This window comes from Antechinus flavipes, chromosome 5, assembly GCF_016432865.1.
Source record: "Antechinus flavipes isolate AdamAnt ecotype Samford, QLD, Australia chromosome 5, AdamAnt_v2, whole genome shotgun sequence".
NCBI classification, from domain to species: Eukaryota; Metazoa; Chordata; class Mammalia; order Dasyuromorphia; family Dasyuridae; genus Antechinus; species Antechinus flavipes.
In genome coordinates, this window is record NC_067402.1 from 187,736,989 (window position 1) to 187,752,831 (window position 15,843).

General features: G+C 44.5%; 1 protein-coding gene across 6 annotated transcripts in view; it reads right to left on the minus strand.

The window, feature by feature from the left end:
• The window catches only part of CHD4 (chromodomain helicase DNA binding protein 4), a 34,212-nt gene extending 18,694 nt beyond the window's left edge, over positions 1 to 15,518 (minus strand). For 3 of the 6 annotated variants that reach the window (XM_051962881.1, XM_051962880.1, XM_051962879.1), the window contains exons 1-23: positions 15,402 to 15,518; positions 14,298 to 14,472; positions 10,389 to 10,510; positions 9,968 to 10,183; positions 9,636 to 9,754; positions 9,273 to 9,514; positions 7,284 to 7,411; positions 6,914 to 7,049; positions 6,599 to 6,777; positions 6,193 to 6,432; positions 5,431 to 5,634; positions 5,095 to 5,300; positions 4,617 to 4,748; positions 4,440 to 4,536; positions 3,284 to 3,475; positions 2,661 to 2,861; positions 2,367 to 2,504; positions 1,990 to 2,111; positions 1,667 to 1,840; positions 1,137 to 1,278; positions 920 to 1,051; positions 701 to 818; positions 344 to 468 (exon numbers count right to left, since the gene is read on the minus strand). In XM_051962881.1, coding sequence (XP_051818841.1) covers positions 344 to 468; positions 701 to 818; positions 920 to 1,051; positions 1,137 to 1,278; positions 1,667 to 1,840; positions 1,990 to 2,111; positions 2,367 to 2,504; positions 2,661 to 2,861; positions 3,284 to 3,475; positions 4,440 to 4,536; positions 4,617 to 4,748; positions 5,095 to 5,300; positions 5,431 to 5,634; positions 6,193 to 6,432; positions 6,599 to 6,777; positions 6,914 to 7,049; positions 7,284 to 7,411; positions 9,273 to 9,514; positions 9,636 to 9,754; positions 9,968 to 10,183; positions 10,389 to 10,510; positions 14,298 to 14,394 — 3,462 coding nt within the window. In that variant the 5' untranslated portion in view covers positions 14,395 to 14,472; positions 15,402 to 15,518. The remainder of the gene's footprint in view (positions 1 to 343; positions 469 to 700; positions 819 to 919; positions 1,052 to 1,136; positions 1,279 to 1,666; positions 1,841 to 1,989; positions 2,112 to 2,366; positions 2,505 to 2,660; positions 2,862 to 3,283; positions 3,476 to 4,439; positions 4,537 to 4,616; positions 4,749 to 5,094; positions 5,301 to 5,430; positions 5,635 to 6,192; positions 6,433 to 6,598; positions 6,778 to 6,913; positions 7,050 to 7,283; positions 7,412 to 9,272; positions 9,515 to 9,635; positions 9,755 to 9,967; positions 10,184 to 10,388; positions 10,511 to 14,297; positions 14,473 to 15,401) is intronic. The other 3 variants (XM_051962884.1, XM_051962882.1, XM_051962885.1) reach the window with 2 other exon arrangements.
• Positions 15,519 to 15,843: the final 325 nt, after the last annotated feature.

Here is a 15,843-nt window from a genome sequence, read left to right on the forward strand (position 1 = left end):
ACAGAGGGAGAGAGATAGAGGCAAAAGCTCAAGTGTCTATCACCTTGTTTCCCTGCTCCACTGACCCCTGCCTCTGTACTTCTATCCAATCAAAGTACCAAGGTCTGTAATGCCTCCTGTTGTTGAAATAGCAACCTTCCCAACCAAAAAGCTGGAAAAAGATGGAATTGAGGTATCGCTCCCTGACAGCACAACTATCACACCCAATATCTTATTTATAAAAAAAGTTATGCAAAGTAAAACTTCTGTTTTCTCTTCATTTAGGCATCTACTCATAAAAAGTAGGGGATCTTTTATAAACAAACAGCATCAATGCTGAATCACTGAATCTGATCCTGTTCACCTGGATGTCATTATGGGGGTTCCAGTCAGAGTCATAGATGATAACAGTATCTGCAGTAGCTAGATTGATTCCCAGGCCCCCAGCTCGAGTAGAAAGAAGAAAACAAAACTGCTGAGCACCAGGTGCTGAAAGAAAAAGAACAAAACATGGCACATTAGATATCTTTCTGAAATAATAAGACATGCCTTTCAAGCTATTCTGCATTTCCTCCCCTATTCAATAAATTCCCTGTGGCAAGTATAAATGAGAAAACTGGTTGTGTGGGGGAAAAAAAAAAAAGGTAATTAGCTAAAAGAAAAATCTGATGGTATTTTGTCCCCTTTCTACCAATAACACATACGTAACCCAACCTCTCACCGTTAAAACGATCAATGGCTTCCTGACGCATGTTCCCAGTAATTCCCCCATCGATTCGCTCATATTTATAACCTTCGTGTTCCAAAAAATCCTCTAACAGATCCAACATTTTGGTCATCTAACAAGAAAATATATTCGTCATACATTAATGGAACTCTTCTATTAAGAACCCCCTTATCATCTATCTCTCCTATACTTAAATCCACCACCTTCTGATACCTGCGAGAAAATGAGCACACGGTGGCCACCCTCTTTGAGGTTCTTGAGCATTTTTTGCAATAAAAGTAGCTTCCCTGATGCTCGAATTAGAGCACTGCCATCATACATCCCATTGGGCATCTTTGGTGCTTCCTAGAATAAAAGGTAGAAAAAAAAATGAAATAGAAGACAAGGGTACAATTAAAATAACATTAAAGAAAGAGGTTTCAGGACCTACCATGGCAGCCACAGGGAAGAGGTAAGGGTGGTTACAGCACTTTTTTAGATCCATCACCACATTAAGTAGGGAAACCTGATTGCCACCACCCCGAGCATTGAGTGCCTCAAAGTTTCGGGTTAGAATGTACTTGTAGTATTTCCTGCAGATAGAACAGAATGTCATATTACCAAACTTTGAAACAACCATACCTTAAGGATCTAGGAACCCAGGGTTTTGGGTCCAGGAACCCAGAAAGTTTTTAAAAAACACTAGGCTTAGAGCCTAAAAATAATTAGGTTGAACCTAAAAGACTTTAGTCAAGTCAGAACTTGACTAAAATTGGAAAAAACATTTTCTGACACTGGTACTGATAGCATCTTCAGGCCTTAATTGTTCCCTATCACCAGATGCCCCAGGACTGGAATGCTCCCAGAATAGGGCAAAGTGTGAATATTGGAAATATTACAGGGGACAAGCAGATTTTTCTAAATATTTTTAGTGGGTTTAGTGTTTTTCTTGTCCCTTTGGGGAACATTTCTCCAACTCACTTCTGCATAGGACTCAGTTCCACACGCACAATCAGCTCTGTCTTAGAGGGCATGTTCTTGAAAACATCAGCTTTAAGCCGTCGAAGCATGTGAGGCCCCAACATGTCATGCAATTTTTTGATCTGGTCCTCCTTGGCAATGTCAGCAAACTCCTCTAGGAAGCCCTCCAGGTTGCTTTATCAAAAAAAAAAAAAAATAGTTTATCAAAGGGTGGGGAAAAAAGGAGAATTATATGATAAACAGGAAAAAAAAATTGGGGGAGGGCAGGGGAGTAAGATTAAAGTGAGTAAGAGAAATGATGTATGTAATGTAAGAATACTCACTGGAATCTTTCTGGAGTGAGGAAATTAAGCAGGTGGAAAAGCTCCTCCAAGTTATTCTGTAGAGGAGTCCCTGTTAGTAGTAACTTGTGCTGGAGGGAATAGCCATTGAGTACCCTGAAAAACTAGTAGGGCATAGGGGAAATATAAGAGAAAAAGAAAAACAGATCACTTCATGCTACTCATGGGCCTCAACTTGATTCCATTGAATTCCAAACCGGCTTTACTAATTTAAAAAGCTTGCTAATTTAGCCCTTGAAAACTTTGTAACAAAGGGATGGCCACAGAATGGCCATTCTCTATTCTACCCACTACTGAGAGATTCCCCACCTTCAATAAATTGGTAGCATATAACAAGAGAGTCCAAAAACTTTGCTTACCTTAGACTGATTGTTCTTAAGCCTATGAGCTTCATCCACAATTAGGCAGGCCCAATCAATGGAGCCCAGAATGGCCATGTCAATGGTAATCAGTTCATAGGAAGTCAGCAATACATGAAACTTCACAGATGCTTCTTTCTACAAAGGAAGGAAGCCCAATCATTGATGTTCAGAACCCTCTACTGTAAAAAGCATCTTCCAGTTCCCAGACCATCCCTTTTCCTTCATCCCAAGGGAAGAGGCTTGTCCAGAAAGAGCTATTCCTCCCTCTTGACAAGTCTCCCTCTGAGATACCTTCATTCTGGAAGCCTTCTTGCCACCACGGATAGCATTATCTTCAAAAGAGAATTCGTTTTCACGAATAATAGCACGACTATCCTTGTCTCCAACATAGGTTACCACATACATGTCTGGAGCCCACATCTCAAACTCTCGCTCCCAGTTGATGATTGTAGAAAGTGGGGCACTCACTAGGAAAGGACCTTTTGAATGACCCTGGTATGAGGGAGGTAGAAGAGAAGCATGTAGGTTCTTTTAAAAACTACCCCTGTCTATAAACCACTCTATATACAACTCCTCAGTCCCTTCCCACACCAAGAGCTTGAAAAAGAACAAAAGGGATCAGCATCAATCTTCAATCTAACCCTCCAACTCTGTTTTGACCCTCCTTCAAAACTTTCCTCTTACATGGGGCCTTCTCAGACCAATCCCTCCCACAGATCTGATAAAACTGGCACAACCTGCCCTGAACAAAGATTCATATAGCTCTCTGTTACTAATTATATTTTGTTGCTTAATGCTTTTTTCTATCTTATCTCCTCCATTACATCAAATTCTCCTTTTCTACCTCAGCACTAAATAAGTAAATAGTTTTGAAAAGACAGAAAAGTTAATCTTATTGATGTGTTCTTTCTCACCTCCTTGTACAAAGAATAAAGGAAGACAGCTGTCTGAACCGTCTTGCCCAAGCCCATTTCATCTGCCAAGATAGTGTCAGTGCCCTGGGCCCAGGAGAAGCGCAACCAGTTCAATCCCTCCATCTGATAGGGATGTAGAGTCCCACCAGTAGCATCTAAGTACTCTGGTTGCCGCTCATATTTCACTGTTGGCTGAAAGAAAAAATAGTGAGAAGTCAGAAACTGGCAGATGATAAGTTTATATTCCCTGAAGATGAAGCTGACTTCGTAATATCAAGTGCCTTTTCCAGCCTTAATTAAATATCAACACAAAAATCTATGAATAAGTCATTATTCCCTCTTTTCCCTTGTCCTAACCTCCTTTTCTTGGTAGGATAACTAATCCATCAAACAAATGGGAGGTTTTGGTATTAAAAGATTTTCAGGTAAACAAATTCTAGTGTCCCTTCTCCAAACTAAATAAATCTGTTTCTACCAATTCCTTCCTAAGGTTCATTTTGGCAACTTTCTTGTCTGTTTTCCAAAATAGGACAAACAGAAAGGAAAAGAGCTTTACTTGAAGATCATGACTGCTGGGATCTAGCTCTAACGTACATATAAATATGAGCCAATGCTGTTATTAATATATGCAAAAGTACTCTGTGAAAACGTTTCATTTTTTGATCCTCAAACACTTTGTAAGGCGCTACGAGTATGTGCAATTGTATCTGTAATACTACATTATTACAATATTTATAATATTACCATTTTACAGATGAGGAATCAAGAGCTAAAAAGGATTAAGTAATTTGCTCATGGTTACATAGCTAAGGGTCAAAGGGTAGATTCAAACCCAAGTCTTTCCTGACTCCAAATACAGCACTCTTTCCATTGTATCACAATACTTTTCTCCAGGAATTTTTTCATGACCTATCCTCCCCTCCCCTTCTCCATCTTTGTGCTTTAGTTTTCCCTGCTGGCTAAAGCGAGGAAATAAAACCCTCTCTGTTTCAAAAACATGGAGAAGGGAGGAAAAGAAAAATTACTAAAACAATCAATGTTAGAGAGAACAGGTCATTATTTATAGGACTCCCATCAAATGAAACATGGTCTGGACAGAGACATGATATACCCTCCCACCTAATTAAGTCATTTCCTCTTCTCTGTCCCAACTCACATCAACTGTAGGAGTTTCAGGAGGCCTCTCCAACTTCCTAAGCTTAACCTTCTTGAGCTTTTTGCCAGGTCGTCCTTCCTCACCCCGCATTAGCTCCCTAAAGAAGAGAGAGTTTTAAATGCCTGCCCTTATGATGTCTCTTTCTCCTGTTCTGAAGCCACTCAAATATTCACTCACCTATGGTTCCAGTAGCTCTGCTTGAATAGATCATAGTCTTGCACCTCTACATCTTCACTTTCCCAGGATGCTTGATCATAGGGCAGGTCCCTCCATTTGATCAAATAGTGGACATGACCCTTCTTATCTACACTGTGGCACCAAAAAGAGAGAAAGAACTGTCACAGTAGGAAACCTCATTCTCTTTGTGTTCTTGAGTTAATGCATATTCTATCTCTGGGGGTCATAAGCTCTTGTCCTCAGACCAAGTGCAATACCAACCAACTCCCCTCCCTCTTCTAACAGCTCAAACATGAGGATTCCTTTAATATTTATTGCACATCTATTTTGTATAAGACACTGATGAATTTTTTACTTGTTCAATCTTGGGAACAGAAAAAAGTGAGTCCTCATTCTCTTTCACAGAGATCTTATCTCCCCCCCCCCACTTCCCCCATTCCTGCCAACCCCAAGAGACAACTATGAGCTTTATTGGTACCTGTGGTTGAGGATACGGTGGATCATCATCCACTCAGGTTTAATCCCATAGCGGTAGAAACGTTCTTCCATTTCTGCAAACTTGGGGTCCTTGTTCTTTCGTTTACGGCTTTTTTCTTCCTCCCCACCAAAGTCACCAGATGGTGGCTCATCCATATCATTCTTACGCTGGTAGTTACGGAACATCACTTGGCAGTGAAGCTCCAGCTATAATCAGAAAAAAAAAAAAAAAGAAAGCATCTTATCAAATAAGATATTATTTTTTGTCTTGGAATATTATCTTTCCCCTTATCTCCCAGTTCTTGTTATGAGAATACATGCAGCCACTCTCACTTACCTGTAGTTCTGACACCCAAGAACAGTGCCAATAGGACATGCCTTGCCATTTCACAAAGAATTGCCGCTCAGGTCGCCCCTCCAAAGGCTTAGGAGAAGGGGTATTGGGGTCAGCATCAGGGGGTCGGGGCACTGGTGTAGGGGATGGTGGCTGCCCCCATTTCCAAATCAGGATCTTCTGAACTTTACCTTTCAGTGAAGGGCACTAAGAAAAATAACAAATACAAACATATAGCACACTAAGGAGTAGGCCTAACATAGCCTATATCTTATCAGTACAGTCAGAAATTAATCTTCTGCATGTTTCACACCTAATCGCTTTTTACCAACCAAATGTCTAGTTCTCAAAAAAAAAAAAATATACAGGATAATCAAGCTTGATATGTCAATAGATTTGGCAAACTGGACTTATGGAAAATTATAGAGCATTATGTGGCTCCAATAAAGCAGTATGAATTGATAGGATCCTTGAAGCAGTGTTGAGACAGGGACAGGAACAGAGTGCTCTGCTCTAGTATGACACTACTTCAGTACCAACTGGACAAAGCATTAACCATATTGCCCTACACCATTCCAGTATTGGCCCAAGGCAGATGAATCCCAGAATCACCAGTAGCCTAGGGTTTTATAAAAGGGCCAAAAAAGCTATTTCCTGATCAATCCCTTTGCGATTTTACTCTCAAAATGCTTAGTTATCATATAAAAATAAAGCTGTAAGTTGTGAATTGTACTCCTCCCCACTCCTTTCAAGTCAGGCACTCACCGTGCAACGAGGACAAAGCCATTCGCCGTTGGGGATCTCTGGGAGTGGGGGATTCAGGCAGTGGATATGGTAGGAAGAGGGGCAGGTGTCACAGCAGAGTAGTTCCCCACCATCCTTGCAGACACGGCAAAACTCCATGTGATGATCATCCTCCTCCTCAGGGTCACCACCAACTTCTTCTAGGATTTCTTCACCCTCAGAGTTGTCCTCCTTTGCCTCCCATTGGATACCTTCCTTTTCCTGTAGTAAGAAATCACAGCTAGGTCCCACCCCCCCACCATTCTCAATCTATCTCTTCCCTCAAATTTCATCCTTTCCCCTAAATCTCACAAACTTCATCCCCATAATCCCCACAGAATACAACCTCCCTCAAGTCCAAAGGGGCCCATATGTGATAGATACTCACACAGTGTGGACAACTCCACTTGCCCTCCGGGGCCTTCTCCATGTCAGGATCCAGGCAGACCATGTGGTAAGCACGGGGACAGGTATCACACAGGATGATCTCTCCTCCTTGCTGGCACACTTCACAGTAGTCCTGGTGGTCTGTCTCATAACCATCCACAGCAGTCACCTCCTCCTCGCCTAGGCAAGGAAGAGGGGAAGCCCAGTAAGTAGCACAACCCGCCACCCATCATGATACCACACCCAAATCTCAGTCCTATTTTTAGGGGATTTGAGCCCTCACCAATAACCATACAAAGACATAAGAGAAACACACCTTTCTTTTTCTTTTTGGTAGCTCTAAGTTTCTTGCGGCTGCGGCTGCTCCTACTAGTCGAACCATCTGACACGGAGTAACTGTTGATACTGGCATCATCAAAATCAGACTCCACATCCAGGTCATCATCTTCACTCTGGCAGGATAAAAGGTATCAGAGAGCTAGAAGCCCCAGCCAAGGGAAAGATGTATATGGTGAGGAAAGTACCATTCTCACCTTTCAAAGAGAATGTTAGCATACTAGAGGACAATACTAGATGTCTAGCTTATCATTTGCCGACAACCTCCCACACTTATATCCATTGCTGTATCCTGTTCCAGGGTACTTCCTCCTTAGGATTTGGTGACCCTACCACATGCAGATTCTCACCGAAGACCTCTTGCGCTTAGAGCCAAAGCCTCCCAGTTTGATTTTCAGGGGTGCCACCTTCTTCGGTTTGGGCTTCTTAGCATCAGGCACACGGGGGCTAGCTTTAGGTTTCCGTCGGGCATTGGGACCTAAAAGAAAAGTTAAGTCAAATGCAAATACCAACTCTCTAAGGCTTCCAGAAGTCTGCCTTATTGACTTTATTCCCTCATTCACCTTTAGTATCTTATTTCTGATTCTACCCGTTATCTACAAATATGTCAGGTTTACCACACTTTAAAACACACACACACACACACACACACACACACACACACACACACACACACACACACACACACACATCATTTAACCCTATCCTACTCAAGCTCCAATCACCAATCTCCTTTCTTCCTTTTCACTGATAAACTTTTTGAAAAAAAATCATCTATGCTCACTCACTGCCTCTACTTCCTCACCACCCACTCATAATTCTCAAACTCTTCCATTCTGGCTTTCATCCCATTACTCCACTGAAATTTTTCTCTCCAAAGTTGCCAACAATTTAACTACTAAATCCAGTAGCATTTTCCATCCTTCTTGATCTTTTTAGTTTGACTGCTGACCCCACTGCTCTCCAACTACCATATGTACCTGGATATTCTTTCTTCCCGTTTTTATAACACTGCTTCTCCCCTGATTTCTCCTTCTATTTACTTGATCAATCTTTTTCAGGCTCCTTCGCTAAACCACCTTCCATCTTCTAACTCCAAATAGTGGAAGTCCCCAAGGACTCTGTCCTTGGTCCTTTTTTCTGTGTCTTCTTTCATGATAATATCACCTGATTCCATGAGTTCTGTTATCACATATACAAAAATGACCCCCATATCTATGTATCCACTCGGTGCTTTCCTACGTCATCAGATCTACATCATCAATTACCTGTCAGACATTTCCACATGGAAGTTCCATCAGTATTTCAAAAACATAAGTCTAAAATAAAAGTTGATGATCTTTTCCCTACTGAAAAACTCCACTTTTAAACATTCCTAATTTATCCTAGTCACCCAGAAGTTATCCTTACTTCTTCTATTTTCATCTCCCAAATCCAATCAATTATGAAGACCTATTAATTCTGCTTCTTTAACATTTCCACCTGGATATTCTATCAGCATCTCAAACTCAACTTGTCCAATCAATTATCCGGTCCTATAAATTCATCCATTCTCTTCAGTCCAAATCACAGAGCTATCATTTTATTTCCAGCCATCAAAATCTTATCTAGGCTCCCCTGACAGACTGCTGTACCTACTTCCAGTCCTCCTCCCCACAATTAAACTAAAATTCCTATAAAAGATCTGATCATGTCATTACCTGTGCCCCATTCCTTTTCCATTCAAACCCTTAGTGTCTCAACAGGCAATACCTAAAACAGTTCTACCTCCTCAGACTGGCCAGTAAGATCCACCATCATCTAACTCCAATCTTACCAAATTACTACTTCTCTTCACACTTTAGGCTCTAGCCAAAGCTGATTAAATCAGTTTCCAAACGATGTTCCTCTTTCTTGAAATGTTATCTTTTCATTTCTCTTGTCAAAATCCTCGTCTCCCCACTTCAAGGGTCAGTAAAATTGGCACTTCTGCAAAATCTTTCCTGTCACTCCCAAATGTCAATGCTCTTTCCCTCCTACATATTGTCATACAGAATATATCTTCCACTACCTATCCCCTCTCCCCAGAAAATGCAAGCTCCTTGAAGACTACTCTGCTTTTCTAACTTATCCCCTGAGCCCAGGACAGGACCTTCCATGTGTGGCACTTAACAGAAATTTGTTGAAAATATCATTGGGCAATAGATTTAAAAAAAAAAAAAAAGACAATCCTCCTTACAATAGGTCTAAACTAAGTCTATCAACATTAATTTTCCCTAAACTCAACCTAAATCTGAGATTCAAATTCAACCTCAAAGATAAAGAAAGACAACTACATACTCCTATCTTATCTCACTAACCTTTACCCTCCTTGGTTTTGGCCTTTCTGATGGGTACTTCCACAGGGGGTGGAGGTGGAGCAACTTCAGTTGCAGTTACCATACTCTCCACTACAGCTACTGCTGCCGCAGCTGCAGCTGCCACTGAGGCCCCAGAACTGCCCTTGAAGGGGTTGTTGGTACTGAATTCTCGCCATTTGGCTCCTAGAACCATCATCATCTTGGAAACTGCAATCTTGGGGTTCTTAGCAGCAATAAGAGGTCTGGGGAAGGATGAAAATAGACACTGGTTGGTAAATAGACAAAATAGCAAGACTAGAGACTGAAAAAGAGTTACATGCTCCCCTTCCCTTCCTAAGGACTCCTGAGTCTTAGCTTAAATACCTGACAAACTGGCTGAAGGCCTTATAGTTGGTAAGAGTTCGATAATCTTCTTCTGAGAACACATGGTCAATGTCTTCCATGCCCCAGTCTTCTAGTAGCTGACCTGATGACTTGGGCTCCTAAAAAGGCCAAGGGAAGAGAATCAAACCCCTGGCAATCTTTTCAAAGGTACATAATAAGAGATAAGAAGGAACCCTTGAGAATCAAAATACTACCACAAGGGGAAGGAACTAGAAGTTAAGCTTTTTACAAGAGAAGTCTCTAAAGAGACTATTAGATGTCAAAAGAAATAAAAGGAACGTGAAAAAGGGGGTGAAGGGGGGAAGAAGCACCTTTGAGTCATCATCATCATCATCTTCTTCTTCCTCCTCCTTTCTCTTAGACTTGCTTTTCTTCTCTTTCTTAGGTCCAAGCTTCTTCTTCTTTTTCTTGCCAGGGGTATAGTCACTGCCCTCGCTGTCTGATCGCAAAACCATCTCATCTTCTTCCTCCACAAATTCAGGCCCCTCCCCAGAACTGTCTCCCAGCTGCCGGCATAAGAGCACACGCTAGAACAGGGAGGGGGAGGAGAGGGAAAGGGAGACAGACACACACATGCTACACACATGCTGGCTTGGGACAGCCACCTGGCTTATCCCAGACCTTTCCTATACAAAGTCTCTCCTTTACACACGTTTTCCCTATCTCTAATTCTATTTTTCTTCTTTTCCACCCTACCTCCATTCATACCATACCTCAGCCACCCTCACTCACCTCCTTTTTTTGTCGCTTGCTCTTTGGGATTTTAGGATCCCGAGGTTTCTTAGGCTTCTTCTTCTTTTTGAGTTTAGGAGTCTCTGCCTCTGATAAGTCTTCCTCTGGGTCTTCTTCATTCTCTTAAGTAAGTTCATTAGGGTAAAATGTGGAGAAGTAGCAAGATAGGTAAATGTTAGGACCCAATGCTGAATCTTCAACTATAATTTCCCCAAATTCTAAGGGGAATCTGCCTTCTTCACTCTCCTCCAGAAGTCCAAGGAGAAAAACTGTATGCATATTAAACAGGGCCACTATAGTGAGTCAGCCATCTCTAGCCTATCACAGAGCCCCAGAGCCTTAAGAGCAATTTTCTTTATCTACATTAACATAGCTTCTGAATTAAGGTAACTCTCAGGGAAAGTTAAAATAAGTTCCAATATTCTATCAGGATACACTCTAATTGACAAGATATCCCTAACCTGGGAAATTACATCAGCGGAGAGATAGGAGATATAGCAGCATGCCTCTTTCTCCAATAATGTTCTGAAAGTATGAGTACAATTCAGCTCCAGGTTTTCCTGTAGCCACACCCTTAACCAGCCCCTTTGGGCCACTGCTACTCAGGGCAACCAGAGCCTCTGGATCTTAGGCTCAACTGCCAACACTTACCCCAAAACTCCTCACCAACCCTTTCCTCAATAGTTTACTCCTCCTTCTTTCCCACCTTCAAGCTCCTGCTCTCTGGTCTCCCCTGGGGCCAGTAGCTTACCCTCCCCCCTGGGGCCGAGTCTAATCAACTGTTACTACTCCCTCCAACCCAGCCTTCTCCCATCTGGCTACCCCCCTCCCTCTTGGCTCTGGGCACACTAGCACAAAGCCTAAGGTTATATACAAGGCTGCTGGGCAGAGTGAGGTAAGAAGGGGGCATTAAAGGGGAGGAGGAGGACAGATGTTGCTTCCTTTGTAACAGAAATCCATGTTAGCTCACTTACTCCCTTCTTCTCTGGCCACTTCCACCCATTATAGAAATGGTAAGAGAGGTACAACTTAGGAGAAGGAAAATGGCTCCTGACCACAGAAGCCACCTAGGGTACCCGGCTTGCCAATACAGGGCAGACAGGAAGTGTTGGGAGGTTTGAAAGGGGAAAGAAATTATCCTCAATGAGAACTTTCCTGTCCTTTCCTTTCCTTCCCTCTCCCTCCCTCCCCTTTCAAAAAGGCCCCAGATGCAGGTCTCTTACCCATTTTTAAGTTGACATTCTTCTTGAGAGGTCTCAAGAGAATGAAAACCAGTATAAATACACAGGGGACAATTGCTAACAAAAGATTGAGTTACACTGCCAAAAAAACATTGTTTTAAAGACCAGAACATAGGTAGGACATTGAGAGTTACCCAAATACACAATCTCCTTGCCATACTTCTGATATTCCATTGTTTGTAGTGGGAATCCATGGCAAGAAGTTCTAAAGCACATCCCACAATGCTATTTTCATTTGAATGGATACCCAACAAAGTCTCTCATTTTCGTCAAGTTTCAAAGACTCATACATTTGTCCCAAGGAACGTAAACAACATTCTTCCTCCAATTCTATACTAAGCTTCTACCTTCTAATCTCTGGAGATCTACCCCCTAAGCAGCCTCTGGCTCTTCCCTCCCAGGACTAGACACTAGAAAACAGACCTCAGGTTAGACAAAGCCCCATCAGGCCCCCTAGCCTACTTAGCTCAGGATCAGACTAGGCTCAAGGCAACCCCTCCCACTCCCAAGGGAACAGGACACCGGCCTAGATCTCACCACGAAGAATAATTTTTTGGACGGCCTTTTCTGAACACTCCTATGTTATCCTATGAACAACAACATCCCAGTTCCTCCTTTTTAGAACCCCAATAATTCTGAGAGGAAGGCAAAGGGCATGAGGAGGCAAGAGGTGCATCCTAGTCCACCCACAAATACCCCCCAATATCTCAGGCAAAGAATGTGCTGACATGGCCAACATCATACAAGTTGAAATCTAGAGGAAGATTTGGGAAAGGGACAGGAACGGGGTGTGGCAAAGTGGAAAAACTGGGTCATAGAACAGCTTGGGGCAGAGTTCATCTTGGGAGTCTATACAGCTTCCAGCTAGGACAGGAACAACCCCAGCCCTGGGGACCAATGGGGGGGAGGGGGAGGGGGAAGAGAGAGAAAGGGAATAATTACCTGTCGTTTACCTTAGTCTCTAGGCCACAATCTACTGTTTGTCAATAAGAGGCTAGGACCACCCTACTTCCTCAGACAACAGGACAACCTCATTTTTCCTTAGCCTATACACACCAAAAAAGTTCAAGATGTGGCTCTCCATTAAATCAGACTAAAGCAAAGGGCAGGTAAAGATAGGGATTGACATACATCCAAACAACCATGAAGGGAAGAGGCTCCACTGCATATATCCCTGATTTCTAACTTCAAAAACCACAAATCTAGAAGCATCTAAATCAACCCAGTTTTTGTCAAGAGTAAAAAAAATAAATAAATAAAAATAAAAAAGAGAGTCACTGGGGAACCTAAGCCAGAACAGAAGCCTTTAGGATGGAGAAGATGCCTGGCTCAGATAACAGAAAATTTACAACAGCAAGAGCAATTAATATTTATATAGAACTATATGTACTTAACATACAGTGTCTCATGTGAACTTCATAATAACTCAGTGAAGTTAGTTGTATGTCTATTATCTCCATTTAATCAAAGACAAAAAACTGAGGCTCAGAGAGGTTTGGCTGGCCAATGATCACACAACTAACAAGACAGAATCTGAATCCCAAGACTCAACTACATTGTCTCTCTGATGCTTCAAGATCAGATACAGGAAGAAAGTTCACATGAATAGACAATAGTGAGGATAAGAAAATCTGAAAATGGGGAAAAAAAGAAAAGGAGTAAGAGAACAAAAAGGCCAGTTTAAAGGCAGAGAAAACACGAGAAGCACACAACATCTCCCCATCTGAGCAATGAACCAAAGCTTTACTCCTCAGGACCGGTCAGTACCATCTCCGGAATGCACAGGGTAAATCCAACATTTCAATTTGCCTGGCTTAAGGACCCACCCCAAACACATATAACACACCCCTATATTTTCTTCCCCTCCACCAAGACAAACATACTTTCCCAGACACAAGGTCTTCTGTTAAACATTTCTTCCTTAAACAGAATGATGGACAGTCTTAAAAAAGAATACATGGATTCTTTGCTACTCAAATGTCCTGGGGGGCTCCTCTGCTCCCCAAATCATCAACCTTGTCTTTCAGATCATTAACATATTCCCTCAGCTTTCATTCCCCAACCAAAACACTCCAGCAATTTGCCTGGCTGCAAGTGCTCCATATCCCGGCTGTGAGCGAGATTCAAACTTTGCACAGTTCAGTCAGCTCAGAGAACAGAAAACCGGTAACTGATCACTGGCTAAAAATAAACTGAAAAAGAGAACCCAGCAATCCCTGTTTATACTTTCCAAGGCAGCAATGACCCCTACACTCCCGAAAACATACCGGATTTCAGAGATGCTTGGCCATTCTCTCCCAAAACCCTAATGCCAAGCGCCAAAGCATTGACTGACCGTAACCTAAGTTTAGTGCTACCTTACTCATTCTAAGTTTCACATACAGCAGTATCTTTATCTCACCATGAACTCAAACCCTACAACAGGCACAAATGGGCACTAGATGTCATCTCCAAGACATCTCAATCCACAATGCCCAAGGCAGAAACACATGGCTGCCATCACCCTCTTTAAGGAGAACTCTGCAGAAGAGAACCACTCCCTCTAGATACCCTCCCACCTCAGATCCTGCAAAGAGAGGCATTACCCAACCCTACCCCAAAAGAGTCAGTTGGAGAAGGCCCCAAATGTCTCCTCTTTTCCAGCCTCTGGTCCCTTCAGAGCACTTACCTGGATGGGGTGGGGGAAGGCTGTTTAGAAGCACCTCCATGTCCTCTTCCTCACTGCCTGCTGAGCAGGGGGATGGGGAGCCCAGGCCTGAAGCCATCCCCTTCCAATCCTGGCCAGGGAATTGGCCCAGCTGCTCCTGCCTCCGGCCTGGGGCCCTCTGTGCTGGCCCGAGTCACTGTGCAGAGGAGGGGGGGAGGGGGGAAGAGAGACAGAGAAAGAGAGAGAACAGTCAGTGACGTGCACTGTCCCTGTCCCCCTCCCCCACCCACCCCCACCTATTCTTTCCACCCACCACCCCACAACCCCCCCACTCCCTTTGCCACTTGGGCCAGACAGCAAAACCCACTTCAGCTGAACTTCGTTCTTCAGCGTTTCGGGGTGGAAGGGGGAAGGGTCCGGGATCATACTCGCTCCTCGTAGGGGAGGCTAGGGCCAAAGGTGGGGCAGGGCCAGGAAGGAAGGAGCCCTCCCCTCCTCCAGGACCAAGCGGGCATTGTGGTGGGAGGACAGCTGAGGGCCATGGGGAAGAAGGGGCCTGCGCTGAGCGGGCTGAAGGGGAGGGCTGCGAAGGGGCGATTCGCGAAGGCAGAAGGTCACTGGGGGGCGGGAAGGGGCTGCTCCCGGACGCCGGGGAGGGGTCAGTCTCCACAGAGGGCAGCTGATTCCGGGAGCTCTTCAGTTTTTCCAGGGAGCCAAGGGAAGGGGGCGGGTGGAGTCTCCAGACTTGAGCACGGTCCGGAATGGGGAGCAAGGGGTGGGGTGAGGGTCTGGGGACTAACCTAGGGGAGGGGGCTAAGCCACGTGTCCCGGGGAACAAGCTAGCAAAGGGCAGCAGAGGAGTAAGCGCCTGATATAATAAAAAGCCGCCCCTTCCCCACTGTCCTGGAGGGTGGAAGGGCCTCACAGAGGTCCGAGAAGAAGCCTCGAAGCCCTGAGTGGGGGAGGGCTCTGCTCCCCCCGAGTCCTTAGGGGACCGAGGGGGGGGTAGCCAGCCGGTTTTGAAGGGGCTTTTAGCGCGAGAGGGGAGGGGACCCCTCGGGGAGTTTCTCAGAAAAGCAGTGTGTGTGTAGGGGTCTTTCCTCGGGGACCCCGCCCCCTCCTCACCCCGGAGCCGCGGGGTCCAGCTCTATGTAGCTCTCGCTCCCACTCCAGCTCCTCCTCGCCGCGGCCGAAGGGGGGAAAATGGCTCCGGCTCCGGCTTCGCCTCTTAAAGGGCCCGAAACACCGGCCGGGAAATCCCACAGCCCAAGCCCCGCCCCCCCGCGGACAGCCCATAATAACCCCAACCAACTCCAACCCTCCCCAGTCCCCTTCCCCCCACCCTCCACCTTCCTCCCTGGGTCTCCCCGGCAACGCCCGCCCCCTCGTCGCCTAGGCAACCACTGGCCCCGCCCCTTCATCGCTCGCGCGCGCGTGTCACCGGAGCAACCGCCCACCTCCCGGACATCCCATAATACTCGTGGACTCCCCCACTTCCATACACATGTATGCCAGAGTTAGGGACATCCCATAATACTCAGTTCCTTTGCAACTCAACCCTTTCTCC